This window comes from Dipteris shenzhenensis, chromosome 8 (genome assembly GCF_047967505.1).
Source record: "Dipteris shenzhenensis isolate YYH24624 ecotype China chromosome 8, Dip_SZ_1.0, whole genome shotgun sequence".
NCBI lineage: Eukaryota > Viridiplantae > Streptophyta > Polypodiopsida > Gleicheniales > Dipteridaceae > Dipteris > Dipteris shenzhenensis.
The window spans coordinates 51,943,603-51,963,458 of record NC_141603.1 but is presented as its reverse complement, the minus strand read 5'-3'; the positions used below and the strand labels follow the sequence as shown (position 1 = coordinate 51,963,458).

The following is a 19,856-nucleotide window of genomic DNA, read 5'->3' as shown; positions in this document are numbered from 1 at the left end:
GTATGAGAGCCTCGTCATGACTTTGAAACATTTAGCCGCCGATTCCACTTTGGAGAGCATCATTAGTGCCCTGCTTCATGAAGAGAGGAGCATCAAAGCAAAGAAAGGAGAGAGAGCATCCAAATCTACTAAGGGCCAGGTCCTAACAATGGGTCATGTCAAGAAAAAGAAGTTAATCAAAAAAATTTCAAGTGTAACAATTGTAAGGAGAAGGGTCATGATGAAGCCCATCGCTTCTTAAAAGATCCCTCATGCAAGAAATGTCGCACTTGTGGAGTAACCGATGATCTTGCAAGGGATTGCAAAAGACCTAGAGAGGTAACTTTGTATGGACCCTCTAATTGTAAGAGGAGCATGTATGTAACATTGGTATGTGAACACATGTACTCTCTCTCTCTCTCTCTCTCTCTCTCCCCCCCCCCTCCAACCACCCTCTCCCTCATACTTAACCATTGCAGCCCTATTGACGCCCATCCCTTATGCAAAGGCATACAGACAAAGGTCAAGTTAGACCCACGAGGCAAGAGCAAATCTATTATTTATAACAAGAAACTTAGAGATACCTTCATGATGAGGAGAAAGATAAATGGCATAATCGTATGCCTTAAGATGTTAGTTTCATTAAGAAGCGAAAATTTTATATTCATGTCGAAAGTTTATATCCCCTAATAAAAATAAATATTTGAAACATTTGCCAATATTTGAAGCTTCTATGCAAAAAATTTAAGGTTTCGATAAGATTTACATATTTTTCTTCAAGAAGATATATAAAAATGTACCATCTTCCATCAATATTGTGAAACTAAACAAATTAGATTGATAAACTTTGGCCGAGATTTTTAGCATTGCCTTCCAAGCAACGCTCTAGTTACATTTTTGTTAAAAAGTGTCCCACACACTTCATTGCCACGTGACCCCTTCTATTTTGGTTCTCTCTCTCTCTCTCTCACACACACACTCACACTTTCTTTTTTTTTTAGAACTCTCTCTCTCTCTCTCTGTGTGTGCAAATCATTCGAAGTTTCCTATACACGGGCTTCTATCACACGTGTTACAAATTAATCATTCATTCATCTTGACAATTGTTTTCCTTTGATAGAACCAATTGAAGGCAGTGCTCACGAGTACTTGTCCTCACTTGCTATTTTAATATACAAGTGTATCTTCGATAAAAACATCCATGGAAGGAAGTACCACAAGTTGAATGGGATGAAAATGATATATCATTATCAATCAAAATGACACACAGACATAGGTCTACTTCATAATAGGGAGGGTAGCAAGAGTTGAGATCCGCATATAATCAACACAAGCAGAAGGGTACTAAGATTTGGATTTTTGAGAAGCTTACTCCGATCCAACTCAAATAAAGAAATACTGAAGCAAAGTAAAAGAAGCATGCAAGGCATGAAAGGGTGGTTTATCAAGATGTGCAAGCATTGATTAGGGACTTCAAATAATTTCTGAGGAGCTTGCTCCGATCCAACTCAAATAAAGAAAATACTGAAGCCAAAGTAAAAGAAGTATGAAAGGTGTGAAAGGGTGGTTTATCAAGATGTGCAAGCATTGATTAGGGACTTCAAATCCAAACTAATGTTACAAATGCCACCTTATACTACTCTTATAAGATAGCTATGCCATATAATAACTTGGGAGGAGCTAGCCTTGTGCACTCCCTCAATTCTCCAGCTATCCATATGTAGTAAGTCAATTTTTTGTGTTTGTGCCTTCTCATGAACCCGTGAGATCTTCTACAAACATCAATCTCTCTCTCTCTCTCTCTCTCTCTCTCTCTCTCATCGCCCTTGGTACAATGAACATATAGGGTTGACATTCACTTAACCTCCCATGAACCAGGAACCAAAAATGCAAGATTTCCCATAGCGGAAAGTGCCCTTTACTAGGCTGACATCCCCTCCACTCCACCACTTGCCATTCAAACGTATCAGCAAACTGTAGGTTCCTTGCACAACCCTGAACCCATTTGCTCTTGTCCACCCAGCTTTTCTATTGCTAACTCCACCGACTTGTCTAAAGGGTGCCATCCAAATTACGACCTCAACAACTGTTCAAGCACCAAATACGTTGTTCTCAACAGCACAAATTTTCCCAACGATTATCTCAATGTTACGGATATAACGGAGACGGAGTGTACCGCTCATGCACACTGCAATTACCATTCGTTGCCAATCCCAGAACAAGCAAAACAAGGATTGAACCCCTTTGATCAATCCTTGGTACAAAGGATATATAGGGTTGACATCTGTTCACTTATGAATTGGAAGCCAAAACTGCAGGATCGTTCATAATAGAAAGGGCCCCTTAGTAGACTGACATTCCCTCCAGATTTGCAATGGCACCACTTGGCATAAGCCATTCAAACTGTAACAGCAAACTGTACGTCTTCCAACACACCTCAGATTGAGGAGTTAGGTACCACCTAAGTAGAGCCAACTTCCTTGGATCGAAGGGGGTCTCTTCAGGTTGACGTTTTAGTTCCTTGGCTGTTTTGAGGTTAGCAAATTCCTCAACTCCCGATACAGAGTTTTTTATGACCTTTGAGACAAAGCATGTATCTGGGTATACTGTAAAACAGACTTGTTGTGAGTGCATAACTCCTTCCCGAGTTTAATGTTGATTTGTTCTGGCACTTCCTCGACTCTATCCCAAACAGCGTGGCATCGGCTCTGACTGAGCTGAAACATGTTCTCCTGGATGTGTCAGTCACTGTTAGGCTCCAGTTAGACTGAGGTCAGCTGTGACTTAATCCCTTGTCTCCTGACCTATTTGCACCCAACACTATTGTGCTGCAGCACAGTCTAGCTCCTTCCAGTAGTTGACCCGTTTTTGTATTTTGGTCCACTTTTTCTATCTTGTCTGAACGACCAGGTAATATAAGCTGACATTTAATACTGAAAAAAACTGATACATCCACCAGACCCAAAAGTTTCCGAAAAAAATCCCTCCTATAACCCTCACATCTTTTCCCATTGCAAACCCTAACAATTACATGATAGCTGACACATTCCATTTTTGGAAATGAGGTTCCAGTCCAAATTAGCAACCATGCATTTCTTATTTCGATAGTGTCCATCAAACCAAGACACTTGTATAGAATAATCTTCCTTTAATAGTGACAGTGAAGAAATCAAATTCACAAAATAAATACACAAATTGCACACTAGCACGTTACAAATTCATTAACCATGCATACATACAAGACCTCTTTACTAATCTAGATCAAAGAATTGAAAAAGCTATGGACGCAGGAATAAAAGTCTTAATACAAATCCAACTATTCATCTTACATCCTTGGTAGTTCTCCAAAAACCTCGAAAGCTTACCATGAAGCACTGCGTATTTCTAGTAGCTAAGCTTACATACTAATCCAACTATTTATTCACAAGGATTACATCTTGGCAGTATGTCCAAAAACCTCAGACATACCATGTAGTACTTACCCTGCATAAACTAAGAACTAACCTTACAGCTAGGTGATATCAATCATCAGCCTAGGAAACTCTGAAAGTAATCTCTCCAAAAAAGCGTTCAAACGATGGCCCTTTCTTAACATACCCTCCATGTAGCAGTCCACGCACATACAACCTACGCAAGAGTCCTGTGCACCAAACTGCTGTCCTGATCATAGTCACTGTTAGGCTCCAGTTAGGCTGAGGTTAGCCATGACTTAATCTTTGGACTCCTGACCTATTTGCACCCAACACTATTGTGCTGCAGCACAGTCTAGCCCCTTCCAGTTGGCCCATTTTTGAATTTTGGTCCTCTTTTTCCATCTTGTCTGAACGACCAGGTAATATAAGCTAGCATTTAATACTTAAACAAAACTTTGATACGTCCGCCAGACCCAAGAGTTTCCGAAAAAATCCTTCCTCTAACCCTCACATCTTTCTCCCATTGCAAACCTAGCAATCACATGATAGCTGACACATTCCATTATTGGAAATGAAGTGTCAGACCAGATTAGCGACACACCCAATGAAAATTTACTACCTCAAATAGTGTTTCAAACGCTCCATCAAGCCACACGACACCTGAATAGAATAATCTTCCTTTAATAGTTACAATGTGACACCCAGGAAATCAAATTCACTAAGTCACAAGACAAATTGTATACTAGCACGTTACAAATTCATATTCATTAATCATGCATACATACAAGACCTCTTTTCTCTACAAGAAGGGAAAAGCTTCTAGTTCACTCCAAAATCTAGATCAAAGATAAAATCAAATTCACAAAGTCAAAAGACAAAATTGTATACTAGCACGTTACAAATTCATTAATCATGCATACATACAAGACCTCTTTTCTATGCAAGAAGGGAAAAGCTTCTAGTTCACTCTAAAATCTAGATCAAAGAATTGAAAAAGCTATGGACGCAGGAATAAAAGTCTTAATACAAATCCAACTATTTATCATACATCCTTGGTAGCTCTCCAAAAACCTCGAAAGCATACCACGAAGCACTGCATATTTCTAATAGCTAAGCTTACACACTAATCCAACTATTTATTCACTTATTACAAGGATAACATCCTTGGCAGTATGCCCAAAAACCTCAGACATACCATGTAGAACTGCATAAACTAATAACTAACCTTACAGCTAGGTGATATCAATCACCAGCCTAGGAAACTATGAAAGTAATCCCAAAAAAAGTGTTCAAACCATGGCCCTTTCTTAACATACCCTCCATCATGAAGGGCGCATCTTTCCCCTGAACAAACAAACAATATCCAACAGGTAGCAGTCCACGCACATACAACCTACGCAAGATTCCTGTGCACCAAACTGCTGTCCTGATCATCCTTCTGTGGCTACCTGCATTCAACGGAGCACCCCAGGTGAGCGCTACTTGCATCATCACAACGCCCAATTAACCTTTCATCATCACATGTAAAACAGCCTGAATGTTCCAAAGACTGCATTGCCTCCCTTCTCATTAGTCACTGATAGTAGCACTGCTGCTTGCTGGGCCTGAGCAGAAGACCCACACTCAGTGTGGCTGTCACCAACGTCTTTCAAAATTAAAACTTTTACCTACTGACCTTAGCTATCTGCACTGCTGCATGTCAAAAATTCCATGCAGTAGTGAAATCTCCAGAAGTCTTTCTTGAAACCAGATCTAATATTTTCATACTACTACACTGACTACTACTTCCAGCTCCTTTCAGTGCTGCGGAGCAATCCCATAACCCAACGGACTATCTGCACAACACCTTCTATCAGACCTCCCAGACATATTACATATGACAGAAGAGCAGGCCACTTCCCAGATTTTGCCTGGAAAGATCTGAACAACATTTCCCCTGCACCCCCGTCTCTGAACCTACAGAGCGAAAACAGCAATTGCATGTACAAGCCAAGTCCTGACTTCATACCCAAATTTAAGGGTATTGCCGTGAGCCTGGCACCCTACTCCTAATTTTTACCACCACACTCGACGCATCCCATAGGCTCATCTGTGACAAACGCCCAGTGTATAGCACTGCCTCACCACATACTGTGACAAGAGGAGGCACGTGGTGTCTTCTGAGGAGGCTTGGACACAGAATCCTGCCTAAATGCTGGTCACATTCCTTGTAGATTTACGACTGTCTCAGCAGCAGTCCAAATTCAAGATCCTCCTTAGATCCTTCGTTGCAAATGCCACATCCCACACACCTTCTGGTTCATGAACTGACAAGCAAGACTGCAATGATCCGGATCTGTTTAGCTGAGAAAAGGAACCTAATAAAGTTGCAACCGCAGGTTGATCAGGTGTAAACTCTATCTGTTGATCTCCTACACGTGAAAGTTCTAAAGAGGAAGTCCTTAACTGCTTCATTGAAAATTTCGGAAAAGGAAGAGAACTCGGAGGAGGAGAATTACAGTACGCAGGACCTGCCCACCTTTCGTTATCGACCAATGGAAAACCCCTGTCATTACCGAAGATTGAGTCCACATGCTTGGAAAACTCTCCTGAACCTATTTCCACTTCTATCCCGCATTTGAAAACTGAGGTCTCCATAACCTCGCCATGAGCGTTGCCTGAGAAGGACTCTGACACCTGACCATCCACAAACCCTCGTCTCGGAAGCTCCAACTTTTGAGAAGTTCCTTCTTTTCTGGGCGTAGGTTGACTTCCAAGAATTGGAGGCAGATTCTCTGTCTTAGGAAGAACAACGGTCTCAGGCTGATCCCTGTCGCTTGAACCCCTCCCTTTGCCACCCTTTTTCACCATTTCCAGATCAGAAGTCTCATCGAGGCATGGGGGCATCATCTCCAATTTCTTAAAGCGAGACGAGTCGTCAGATCTGCGACCTTTATTCTCAATTTCGAGATCGGAAACGTCGTCAGGTGAAGAAGGCACATCGGCCTTCTTAAAAAACTTGGCTATTAGCTGGTCGGCAGCTTCCTTGTCCTTCGGTCTCTGCAAAATGGTGACCATTGGACTTATACCTGCAACCTTTTCAGTCGAGTCTTTCCCACAAATGCCCCTCTCTTCCTGTCTTCTCTTAAGAAACTTCCTTTCTTCAACCTCCTTTAGTTGTGCTTTAGGCCTGGCATCTCCTTCCGGTACAGCCTTGCTTGAAGACTTCCCTCCATCCTTTTCCAAAAGATCTTGGCGGGCAGAAAAGTCAAGGTGCGTTCTTTTCCTTGCGTCGCCAACATTTCCACCCGTAACTACTTTCTTTACAAGGCTACCTTTGACATCTTTAATCTTCGGGGCTTGCATACCACCTCGCTGCACAGGGTAGGGAACAGATCCCAATTCATGAGGCGCCCTATCGACCACACCATTACTGTGGACCACCTTGAAGGGAAGCCTGGCGTTCAACGAGTTAACCCTCTCTCGGCCCAGGCCCCCGGCTGCCGACGTCTTAACACCTCGAGGCAGCAATCCAGCGGAGGTTGATCGAACTGTCATCAGCTTGGGACTTGAAGAGAAGGCAGTGCTTGTGGCCGTGGGGGAACAAGGTACATGAGAAGCAGTAGATCGACTGGACGACGGTGAGGCCGTAGACGGGTGGCGTCTGGAAGGCTGAGAGGATGACGAAGGACGAGAGCGTAGCGGGCGGTTACCAGGTACCGGTAAGAGACCTGGAGAACCATTTCGATGATCAGGAACAGCACCGGCCTTGATGGCTGCAGAGCTAGAGGGCGGAGGAGAAGGGATCATATACTGCACAACAGACGCCTGCAGAGCACGTCTTCCCGATCTCGGGGCACTACTGGAACGGTAAATCATATCTGCGAATCGGTGGTTATGCCGGTGATGAGGAGAAGCAAGACAGTCTTGAGGAGAAAGAACAGCAGTACCCATAACCAACCCCAAGAGGAAGGGGATCGCTAAGGGTAGGAACTACAACTACAACGGCCGTAACCGATGCCGGTAAGGGAAAAGCCAAAATTTGGTTCCCCTAACAAACATGCGACAGGAAATCGTCTTTCGGGAGGCCGAAGGATGTCGACTTCGGAAGCAGCACCTGCGGGGGGGGAAACAGAAAGAAAAACACGGAAAAAGCTCAAAAGGGGGAAGAAAAGCAGGAGGGGGGGGAGGAAGAAGCATGGTGTGGAAGGAACGGAAGAGATTACCTTGAGGGGGAGAGGAGAAGCGGGGGAGATGGAGGAGAGGAAGAAGCTATGGGGAGGCGGAAAGCCGAGAGAGGTTGCGATACCTTGTGCTACAGGAAGACGATGGAGGAGGAGGAGGAGGAGGAGGAGGAGGAGGAGGCTTCTGCACAGAGCTTGAAGAAGAGATTGAAATATTTTCAGCACAGAGCTTGCGATACGTTCTGCGCAGAGCTTGCAAAACCTCGACGGAGAAAAATGAAGATGAAGAAGAAGAAGAAGATGAGGAAGAAGACGATGCAGACGAAAAAGAAAGAAAAGATGAGTTTTCCTTCTTACCTTCGAAGCCCTTCTTATTACCCACATATATGACCGGCCCCTCCGGTCTCCCCACCCCCCCGCCACCGCCCTCTGCCCTTCCCCGCCTTCACCGACCCGCCGCCCCACCGGCTATCCCCCGTTTCCCCCCCCGCCTCGAGAAAGGTATCCCTCGCCACCTGGGCCCTCCCCTTTTCATTATATCCTTTTTTTTTATTATTATTAATTTTTTATTGCTTTTCTTCTTCTTCCTCCTTCTTCGCTTAACGTTTCTTTTCTCTTTCGCTTACGCCACGTGGCACCTCTCTCTTAAGACCTTCCAGCCACCTTCCCACGTGGACCCCTCGCATCAACAGAAATTTTGCCAAGAATTTTTTTTTATTTTTCTTTTCGAGGCCAAGAAAAGGAAATTTCTCGCCTAGGTCCACGGCAATAGCCACGAAATTCCATCGACTTAGTTTTTGTGGCCCTCAAGCTTTGTGACCCCTCTGACCTCTCACGGGGCATTCCCACGCAGCAGCTTCTTGCGACCGAGATTCGTGGACAAGCAAAAACTCAGCTGTTTTTGCAAGAAATTCGCCTTGCTCTACAAGCTCCTATCATCATGACTTTGCTTGGTGTTAAACACACCAATAGCCTGAAGCTTCGAATGATTTGAGTGAATGGTTCAAGACAACCATGAGAGCCGCTACAAGTTTAGATAGAGATTAAGACTCTCTTCATGGACCGTGAATCTCCTACTTCCTCTAACTTTAATAGTAAACACCACAGCATCCCAATGCTAGGGGGCGCCTACCTAGCACACAAATAGCCTGAAGCTTTGAACAATTTGAGTGAATGGGCAACTTTGATTGGAGATCAAGACAACCATGAGAGCCGCTACAAGTTTAGATGGAGATCAAGGCAACAACCACATTCCAAACATCCAACTTATTAGTAGGCCTTGGGCAAGGTCCCCCTACATAGGGCCAAATGGGTGAGTGAGTGGGGGTGTGATTTTTATTTTCTAACTTCAATAAATCTAGGACTCTCTCCTAGGAGTACCTGTGTTTGGGTTATTCAACACAACTAATAAGAGATGGGATTTAAGCACAAGCACGGTGGGGACTTCAAATTATGTGCTTAACATCACTCACACTTCCTACGGTTCCAAACATCGTTCCAAAATCCCAGGACAACAATGTGCAAATCACAAGCTTTGTGGTCAGCAACTCCAAACTCAAATGCTAAAACTCGAAGCAAATGCCCCATTAATTATCCTTAACAATGCCTTAGATGCAAAAACATTGGATACTTTCAAAACACCTATGGCATACCACTTTGCCCACACCATTTTGCTCATAAAAAAATCTCACTTCTTCCTCCATTAGTTTTTAATCACAAAAAGCCAAGCTCATGGTGTCCAATTCCTACCCTCAAAAGTATACTAACTAGATTTGCGACAAGCAATCTTTCCATTGTGGAGCAAGTAACTACTAACTCGAAATTGAAGCTGAATCCTTCTATTTTATCAATTCTTTATTAAGGAAAAATGAAAATGAGTAAAATAGTGGACATGAGAGCAACACAGGGTCCGTTAGGACCCGATCCTCCTTGCAAATGTCAGGGGTGGTGATTTATTATTGATTTTGTGATGTCCATATTTTGGAAGCTAAAGTCCAACAAATACATGAATAAGGCGATACAATAACTGATCCTCGTTGCAGTTTTTACAATATTGTCACATGGACTACAACCATATGAATAAAGGTGTAGTCATCCTTTAATATTGCATGCATCTTAGATTTCCTTGCTTCCTCCCATCGATAACATGCATTAAACGAGAGGAATGTTGTAAGAACTCAGATTTAAAATAAGAAATTTTGAATGGACCAGTAATTGAAAATATTTATATTATAATATAATATATAATTATTATAACCACATGGTGTAGGCAGGGAGGCGGGGCGCTTCCTTCCCCAAAGAGTTATAATCCGAGGGAGCAGGCCCTTCCCTAGGTGCTGAGATAATGCTAAGAATATAAACGCCGAGAATATTAGCGCCGAGGATGAGTCTCGCGAATGGATAAGAAACTGGCATATTACCTAAATGTCAATAGTCGTAATCGTAGTCAAACGTTGAGAGACAAGATCCAAAAAACTTGCGAATGTGACCCTAAGAGGATTTGTGTGTGTCCTTGAGCGGGATGATTCCAACATTCTCAGATCATTCAGTAGACTCTGGATAGCACAGAAAGACAACTATCATTAGAGGAAGTCCGAAGTAGAGCACGTAGCATTCTCACTCTCCACTTAGCCACCACTTAGCCAGCGTTACGTGCCTCTCCAACCTCAGGAAAATGGGGGTTTGATCACTATAGTAAGTCGAGCTTGCGAGAGTAGAGCATAAGGTCATCGAGAGGCTTTCCAAAGCTTCACATGCCAATAAGCCCAAACTTGCAAATCAAGTAGACCATCTCTTCAAATCGAATAGGTTTGAAATGTTTATATAGCCTTTTTATTGTGAAAAGCACCTATATGCTTTTACTGTTTTAGTCAAAAGCTCAGCTTTTACATCAAATGAAATCAAGGGCATAAGATGAAACCAGATCAAGGGCTTAGATTCCTGCAAGTGGCTCAAGAGGGTGTGAGAAAACCCAAACATCTCCCTAGGCTGCCTGCCGTAAAAAATAACACAAGGGCTCAATGCTCTCTAGCAAGAACACACATACAAAATGTGGCAAAATTTTCACCCTTGACCTGCAAATGGCACGTGGCCCCTAAGCTCAACATGGGTTTATAGATATAAATAAATCTAATTCCCCAAGAAGGGCCTATCCCAATCCAAAAGCAATCATGTTGTTTTTAACGGGTACAAATAAGTAAGATACAAGGTATAAAACAATGCATGTCTAGTTTTTTTCATCAAACAATGCACTCTATTTCACATCACCAAAATAATCTTAGCAAAAGAAAATGAAGATAAATCCTCTTAGGCTTTTAACTTTAGAGTGTTCCTTTACCTCATTCAAAGTCAAGCCTTTAGTTTTCTCCCTCCACAAAACCTCATGCTGGCATAATGAATTTCTAATGCAATAAATAAATCTAATTCCCCAAGAAGGGCCTATCCCAATCCAAAAGCAATCATGTTGTTTTTAACGGGTACAAATAAGTAAGATACAAGGTATAAAACAATGCATGTCTAGTTGTTTTCATCAAACGATGCACTCTATTTCACATCACCAAAATAATCTTAGCAAAAGAAAATGAAGATAAATCCTCTTAGGCTTTCAACTTTAGAGTGTTCCTTTACCTCATTCAAAGTCAAGCCTTTAGTTTTCTCCCTCCACAAAACCTCATGCTGGCATCATGAATTTCTAATGCAATTAAGCATCACTTTCCTTCTAAGCATAAAAAGAATGCCTCTAAAAAGAATGATTTACCAATCAAATCACATCGGGGAGTTTTCTTCCTTGTCAATGATCACCCCTCAACCTCGATTCACAAAAAATAGATACTATCAGCTCCAATCCCTAAACATAAAAAGCATTCTTATTGGATTCTACACCTCACAAGTGTCCCACTCTTCCAAGATATTTATCTTACTCCATCCCACCTTGACGTCTTCATTTGGACAAGACAAGACTCTCTTGCAAAATCTTACGACCCTTGCATTTCCTACGTTTTAAACATTCTTGCCATGATCAATACCCTCCCCTTTGTTTATGGAGGACATATGCATTTTGTTCTCTATATTTCTCTTCCTTACTCGCCTCTCACTCTTGCCATGCCATTAACATGACTCCATGTTCCACGTATCAATGTATGTAAATGTTGTTTTCCACTTCAATTCTATATGTGTATTGTTTCATAACCAATCACCAACCATTTACCACCTCCCATTCAATTTTGAGTCATTAGAGTAAAAGAGGTAATGGACTTGGACACTTTCTCAGCTTCAAGCCATTGGATTGAAACCAGGTGATAGACATGGACCTACTTTGTCTTGATTTGAGCAAAAATAATTACCTTTATGGGGTTACACAATTACTAATGTAGTTTACTTTTTGCCCTAGAGCACATAATATCTAGTTCTATGGGGCTACACAAGGACCAATGTAGTGCCTATGTTTTGTAATGGAATGTCAATGTGATACCTCCTAATCTATTATGTGGATGCTTTCACAAATGAGCCTTTGAGGAAAAAGTATGGCATCATTGTGTCTTGGTGTCATGTGAAATGCCCTTGGAAAAGTGTCCAAACATTTTTAATATCCAAAGAATCATGTGTCCATAGATCAACTATTTTTCTACGATGGATTTGTAGATGGATTTGTAGGACAAAGGAATGAACGTGCCTTTAGTAAATATGAATTTTTTATTAGTTCTACAATCATTATATCTCTTACTATTCCATAGTGCTAGTCCTCTCCACAACATCAACTTGTCAAAAGATAACAGATAATCATGCCCCTGGAACATTCAACCACATAATGGGGGTTGAATATAATTGTATAAACTCAATTTTTAGTAGGAATGTCAATGTGTTGATACCATTTTCTCCTAGATGTAACGTCATAAAACGTGTATATTACTGAAGGGATCTTCTGTTTTTGTACGTCAGACAAAATACCCCCTATGTTAATGTTTACCTTGATGTCGATTGTATCACACAAAGAGAGCTACACTCATTTTGTGTGAAACCAAAGCATCCAAATCAAAATTTCCTATGCAAAATAATTTTATGAATATATGTATAGTACACAAGAGAGACAAGTGTGGCAAAGGTCCTTTCCTAGTTTGAATTGGTTAAGAAATGATCACTCAAACACTTGTAGTTTGTCAGTGATTAAGTCAACAAACAAAGAGCTTAGAACTTAAGACACAACTGTATCCTAACTTCAGACATATAAGGCATTAGTAAATCCATGTATACTTGACACCAAGGTAGATCATTTAGAGATCATCCTCTATAAATGTGTGCATGAAGCTTTCCTTTAAAAATCAATTTTGTAGGTTGGGACAAAAGAGAGATAAAGATGTTGAGACAGTAAAAAATCTACTAACAAAATGTAGGATAAATTTGCCATGGAAGAGGAATTTAATGGCATTCTAGAAAATGATGCATCAAGGCGAGCCCAATTGAGCCACCTGAGGGAAAATTTTTGTACACATGCAAATGGTTTGCAACGTCAAGCTCAAAGTTGACGTCACAGGGAACAAATATAGGGCAAGATAGGTTCCAAGGCGACACAAATTTTGATGAGACTTTTGCGCCTGATCACTCAGTTGCTCTTATCTCTTGCTTCTTGCACTGTAGGTCATCATTTGCATCATATGAATGTCAAATCGGTTTCCCTAAATGGAGATTTGAAGTGGAAACGTATATATGACGCAGTAGTAAGGATTTGGTATGCAAACCCAAAAAAGAGTTATATAGTATTGAGCTAGCTTGAAGGGCTTGGTATAGCAAGATTAACAATAGTTTCAAATAGCAAATCTTTCCAAGGAGTGAACTAGAACATGGGTTGTATGTAAAAAGAAGTGACACTACTCTCATGATCATAGCACTACATAACCTCACAAGTAGCAACCACAAACTAAGTAAGTAGGTCAAGGTAAATCTAGTTTGAAAGGCATGACATTAGTGGAGCTCTTAGTTGAGAAAGTGCCCACATAAGAAGTGTATTTTTTTAACTTTCCTATACTCATACATGGAACTCCATGCAAGATAGAAGAGGCAATTGAGTAGTACCTAAAAATGGTGAGGTGTGAATCTTCTTTAACTTCTCACTTTCACATCTATTGTGTATTTCACTCTTTTGCACAGTTGATGGAGATTTCCATACGTTGATATTAAAGAGCCATAACTAGATGACCTAGGGCCATGATTGAAAAAGTGATTGGCGTAATTTGTAAGATCCTTCTTTTTTACATCCTCAAATTTAAAATATGACAATGCTGCATCTTTTGATACCTATTCAGTCTCTATTATTGACTTCATTGTGATCTTTCGCAAGATCCATTGAAATTGTTGACAAGTTGGAAATGGCTTCACATGTGGAAAGAAATTGAGGTTGAGTGTCATCTTCATAATATGTCAAACAACATGTATGATTGTTGAAAAAGTCTTATGGCATTGGAATTCTACTTTCATTTTATTGAATTTTGCTTCGAACTAAAGTTGAAGACTAGCTACTCTTCCTAAAAAAATTTGCATAGTCATCAAATAAAGTTGACTTGTGTATTCAAACTAAAAGACCAACGAAAAAATGGGATTCATCTCTCATTTGGGAGCCTATTCATGCAAGATCATGCCATTTGGATTGTGAATGCACCTTTGACTTTCTAGTGGTTCATAATTGAGAACTTCAAGCAGTATGTGATTGATTTTTTGCCAATTTACTTGGATGACTCTCCTGTGTACACAAATGAAACAATCATCTAAGACATGTCATGACGTAGGTATCTCACTCAATCTAGCTAAGTGTCTTTTGTATGTGAAACTTGGTATTTTGCTTGGTCACTTGGTGCTCAAGAGATGAGATAATGAGCAAACATTCTAAAATTGAGGCAATCAAGTGGATACACAAGCGAAACAACTTGCACCATCTCACTCATTCACAATGATAAGTTTAATTAACTTCTACCACCAATTTAAAGGATTTTTCTCAAGTTTCTACACGATTATATGAGTTCACCAAAAAGGAAGTAAAGGTCAAATGGAATGAAGACCGAGTTGCAACATACAAAGAGTTGATGTTACGAAAATTATATTTATGATATTTCTTGCTTTGGATATTATTTTATTTTAGTCAAGTGTGATTATGGCAAAGTGTTCCATAGGACACAGTGGGGGTCCTAGTGGATGATTTGTGTGGTTTAGTTGGGGAGGCCTAATTAGCCTGTGTTTTGCCATGCTAGATGGTCAGTATCGTGGGTGATTCCATGTTAATCCTGATGTCACTAGCGTTATTGGTGTTGTGCTTGATTATTGTACTTTGAGCATGGTTATGTTAGGGTCGGTTGATTCAGTGATTTGTTCAATCAATTGTTAATAACTAATGTAATTGATAGCTTGGCTACAGGTGATGGAAATAATGGCGAGGATTGGAGTTAGTGCGAGGGTATAGGTGTCACCCGGCGCATCCTTTATGGCCATGGACTAGCTTTGTATTTCTTTAATATTGTAAAGTTTGAGTAATATTTTGGAGAGGACATAAATCTATTTTGGCAAATCCCTTATTTTGGAAGAGAGGGATAACTTTGGCTCCTTGTGCTTTAACGAAATATTATATATACTCTAGATGAGGAAGCATAAGCCACTCATCTAGGGGGGGAGATTGTACCAGTCTACTTGTCGCCATCATTGTGTGATTGTCTTCTTCATCTCCAATTCATTAAGTGGTATTTTGTGTGGAAGAGTTCCTCTTTTGGTTTTAATGGTAGCAGAAGAAATTGAGTCAAAGATTTCTTTGACTAAAATTCAAGCTATAAGACTCCAAGGTCTTTATTTTCTTTTCTTTTTTTTAAAGAGAGAGAGAGAGAGAACCCAAAGGTTCTTATAAGCCCCTTTTAAGACTCCAAGGTCTTTATTTTCTTCTCTTTTTTTAAAAGAAAAAAAGAAAGAACCCAAAGGTTCATAAAAGCCCCTTTAAAGGAAATTTTCTCCAAGAAGACTTAAAGAGGTATGAGGCCACTCCAACAACAACAAAAAATCCTCAACAAAAGTGAGGAGCACAACCGAATCTAAAAGCTCAAATCAAGAATGGGATTTGGATCCAAAAAGTCACCACGCAATTAATTGGAGAGCGTTTGAGCACAAAAGTGACTTCAAGCGACATCATTGGTCACATATCTCCCACTCTAGCCCTTTTTATATCCGATGAAAGAGCGAGATAAGTGATTTATTTTGCTTTATATTTCATACACTTAGTAACATCCACGATCCGTTCCTTACCATACACTTGAATTACATTTTTTCATCCGTTTCTATTCTCACACTTAGTATTCTTAATTACCTTAGCTCCACTTTATTCATATTTATTGCATTATCATGGGGGATCAGCCACAACCACCCATGCTCCAAGAACAGTTTAGATGCACTTCAAGCACATTTGGCATATGAGCATGAGCATAGGGAGAGACTGGAAAAGAGAGTCAATGTTAAGAAAAGGAAGAGGAGAGAAAGAGGCATTCATCTGATGATGAGTCATCTAACGATAAGTCCAAAGATGATCCCATTCTTAGGACAATCTAGGCTACACTAAAAGCACAGAATTCAAAGAAAAAAAATAAGATAAGTAGAGAAGGTTTCTCATTTCAAAATTTTGATGAAAATAAAGATGCACGTACTATCTTGTCCTGGATCAATCAGTTAGAAGATTATTTTTCAAGGGGGAAATTCTCTGAAAAAGACAAAATTAAATGTGCTACAAATCTTTTACTTGAGAATGCTACACTTTGGTGGAATGTCACTAAGCACAGTAAAAGACAACCAAAATTTTGGAAGTCTTTTCAGAGGATTATCAAGAGAGATTTCCTTCCCTCACACTTCAAAGCAAAAGCCAGGCAACAGTGGGATATTTTCAAGCAATTCGACAAAGAAACGATCTCTACATACACTGATAGGTTCTGGCAAACCTTGATTCAATTACAATCCCTAGAGAAAGTGAGTGAGCAAGATCAATGAAGAAAATATGTGGTAGGGTTAAAATCCAAATTGAGAGCTGAGATCAATATGTTCCATTGTTGTTCATCGAACTTTGCCATTTCACTTGTAATGAATTGTGAGAGGAAGAATGGAATGCCCAAAGAAGGGAAGAGCTTGAATCAACCTGTACCGTTCCATAAGAAGAGGAGGTTTGGCAAAAAGCCTTTCTTCAAATCTAAATTTGGTTTTGTTCCAAACAAAAAAGATTCGTCTTCGAAGCCAAATGGTGGAAATTTCTAGAAAGAAGGAAATAAGGTGCCACAAGTGCAACAAGATGAGACATATAGCAACTGAATGTCTAGCTTTGAGTTCTATGAAAACTGAAATTGATCCTTTACTCAACCATACACAAGCCAAGAGCACAATTAGGAAACATGAGAAAACATACTTGATTTTGGTGACACGGTAATGGCTACTTAGCCAAATACCAAGCCTACACACCAAAAGTTTCTTTCTTAATTTTTCGATTGTTTCTTAGAGGATTTACCACCCACATTACCATGTTCTCAACGTGCAGATTATAGGATAGAAATCCTACCAGGTAATAGTCCACCTTGCAAGGCTCCTTATAGAGTCAATCAATTAGAACAAAAGGAAATTCAAAAGCAAGTGGAGGAATCAATACAGACAGGATTGATAAGACCCAGTAGTTCTCCTTATGGGGCACTTGTCTTATTGGTCAAAAAGAAAAATGGAACCTATCGAATGTGCATAGACTACCGTGCACTAAACAAAATCCCAATCCCTAGGATTGATGATCTTTTAGACAAATTGAAAGGGGCCAAGGTCTTTAGTAAGATCAATCTTAAATCCGATTATCATCAAGTTCGTATGGTAAAAGAGGATACATACAAGACTACCTTCTAAACTCAAACAGAACATTATGAATTCTTAGTTATGCTTTTTGGGCTAACTAATGCTCTAGCTACTTTCAGTAGAATGATGAATCGAATCTTTCTTAAACTCCAAGATTGTGTGGTAGTATTGTTCAACAATATTCTAGTGTTTAGCAAAGATATTGAGGAGCATAAGGAACATGTGAAGTTAGTCTTTTCACTCTTGAAAGAGAATCACTTGTATATAAATCCTAAAAAGAGTAATTTCTTTCAAGATCCAATGGAGTATATGGGTCACATATTATCTACTGATGGAGTTTGAGTAGATCCAAAGAAGATTGAATGTATAGTCACATGGCCTAAACCCTTAGATATACACGAATTAAGATCATTCTTGGGATTGTGTAGCTTCTATAGGAAGTTTATCAATAATTTCATATTCATTGCACATCCATTGACATACCTTCTTGGACAAGCTAATCATTTCTTATGGACCAAGTGTCAAAATAAATCCTTTGTAGATTTGAAAGAAGCTCTCACACAAGCTCCTGTGTTGCAACTACCAGATTTCTCAATGATTCTTTGTAGTTGTAACCAATGCTAGTGGATATGGAATTGGAGCCATGCATACGCAAGGTGGACATCCTATATCATATGAGAGACAAAAATTAAAACCAATGGAATGCAATTACAGTACATATGATAAAGAATTAACCGATGTGCATGCCTTACGGATGTGGAAACATTATTTGATGGGACCTGAGTTTCTTATTAAAACCGATCAACAAAGTATCAAGCATTTGTTGACTCAGCCCCACTAATATCTAATAGGCACATCAAATGGGTATCATTTATACAAAATTTTCAGCCCATGATTCAGTATCAGCCTGGTAAAGAGAATGTAGTTGCTGATGCTCTTAGCAAAAAGCCAAGTATTAATCACATCACTAGTATAGAGATCCACCCTTTCGAAGGTATGAATAATTCTTACCAAGGGGATCTATAATTTTTTGATATTTGGAACAAATTTGAGAATAATAATTAGAATCCTATTTTGGAATATTCATGCAATGATGGATACCTCTTTTATCAAAAGAAGTTATGCATCACTCAACCCTTTAGACAAAGTGTAATGGAAGAAATGCACCAACCACCATATATGGGACATAGGGAGTGACTGCCACTTTACAAGTAATAGCAAGAGAATTTCATTGGCCTACTATAAGGAAAGATATGGCTAATTCTGTAGCCAAATTTATCACTTTCCATAAGATCAAGACTTATTAAGGAAAGACTCCTGGATTGCTAATGCCTTTGCCTATTCCTACATAATCCTGGCAACAAATATCCATGGATTTTCCTACTACAACAAATGAAAATGAAATGATATGCACAATAGTGATTTTATCTCATGCAAGATATTGTACTTTGAGTTTGGTTATGTTGGGATCGGTTGATTATTGTACTTTGAGTACGGTTATGTTGGGATCGGTTGATTCGGTGATTCATTCAATCGATTGTTAATAACTAATGTAATTGGTGGCTTGAGTACGGGTGATGGAACAAATGGCACAGATTGGAGTTAGCATGAGGGTACTGATCGAGGTGTCACACGACACATCTTTTCTAGCCATGGACCAGTTTTGTATTTCTTAGATATTGTAAAGTTCAAGTAGTATTTTGGAGAGGACATAAATCAATTTTAGGCCCAAAGAGGCTATGTAAAGCAAATCCCTTATTTTGGAAGAAAGGGATAATTTTGGCTCCTTGTGCTTTAATGAAATAATATAAACACTCTTGATGAGGAAGCATGAGCCACTCATCTAGGGGGGGGAGATTGTACCCAGTTTGCTTGTCGCTATCATTGTGTGATTTTCTTCTTCATCTCCAATTGATTAAGTGGTATTTTGTGTGGAAGAGTTCCCCTTTTGGTTTTAGTTGAAGAATCAAGAAACTACAACGCCCATCCTATGATAGATGGAACATTACTTTTCATGTACATGTGGGTGCATTAGGATATGCCATCAAAATCATACATGCACAACCACATAGACAATTGGACTACCTTGTATAATATTCTAGTAGGACAATGACGCCACCACCCAAATGGAACTTCAACACCACCAAGCTTGAAAGTTTGGTTTCTTGATCGAGTTTGTTAGTGATCAGCACTCATTATAATTTGACATAGCAACCTATAAGAAAGCTATAGTATCTTTTCCTACTTGGGACCAATGGTAGGTAGATTTCCTTTTAGTATGTTTGGTCCAATCTCAACAATCACTTGGTTCTTTTGTTACACCACCCTATTTTTTTCAGGATGCACTAGCCTTTGTTATTTACATGTTGATCTCAATCTATTTACAAAATCTATCAAAATCTATCGATGTAATTTCACCTCCTCTGTCTATATGAGGCATCTTTAGATTATTCTTAGT

General features: G+C 39.8%; 1 protein-coding gene across 2 annotated transcripts; it reads right to left on the bottom strand.

Moving 5' to 3' along the window:
* Positions 1 to 4,394: 4,394 nt before the first annotated feature.
* Positions 4,395 to 7,881, bottom strand: LOC147899655 (uncharacterized). 2 transcript variants are annotated; one of them, XM_087378000.1, is made up of 3 exons: positions 7,598 to 7,881; positions 5,911 to 7,488; positions 4,395 to 4,840 (listed from the first exon to the last, which is right to left on the bottom strand). In XM_087378000.1, the coding sequence occupies exons 2-3, from the start codon at positions 7,323 to 7,325 to the stop codon at positions 4,837 to 4,839; spliced, it is 1,419 nt and encodes a 472-aa protein (XP_087234126.1). In that variant the 5' UTR covers positions 7,326 to 7,488; positions 7,598 to 7,881; the 3' UTR covers positions 4,395 to 4,836. The 2 variants fall into 2 exon arrangements, with proteins under 2 accessions (XP_087234126.1, XP_087234125.1); XM_087377999.1 differs by having other exon boundaries at positions 4,395 to 7,488.
* Positions 7,882 to 19,856: the final 11,975 nt, after the last annotated feature.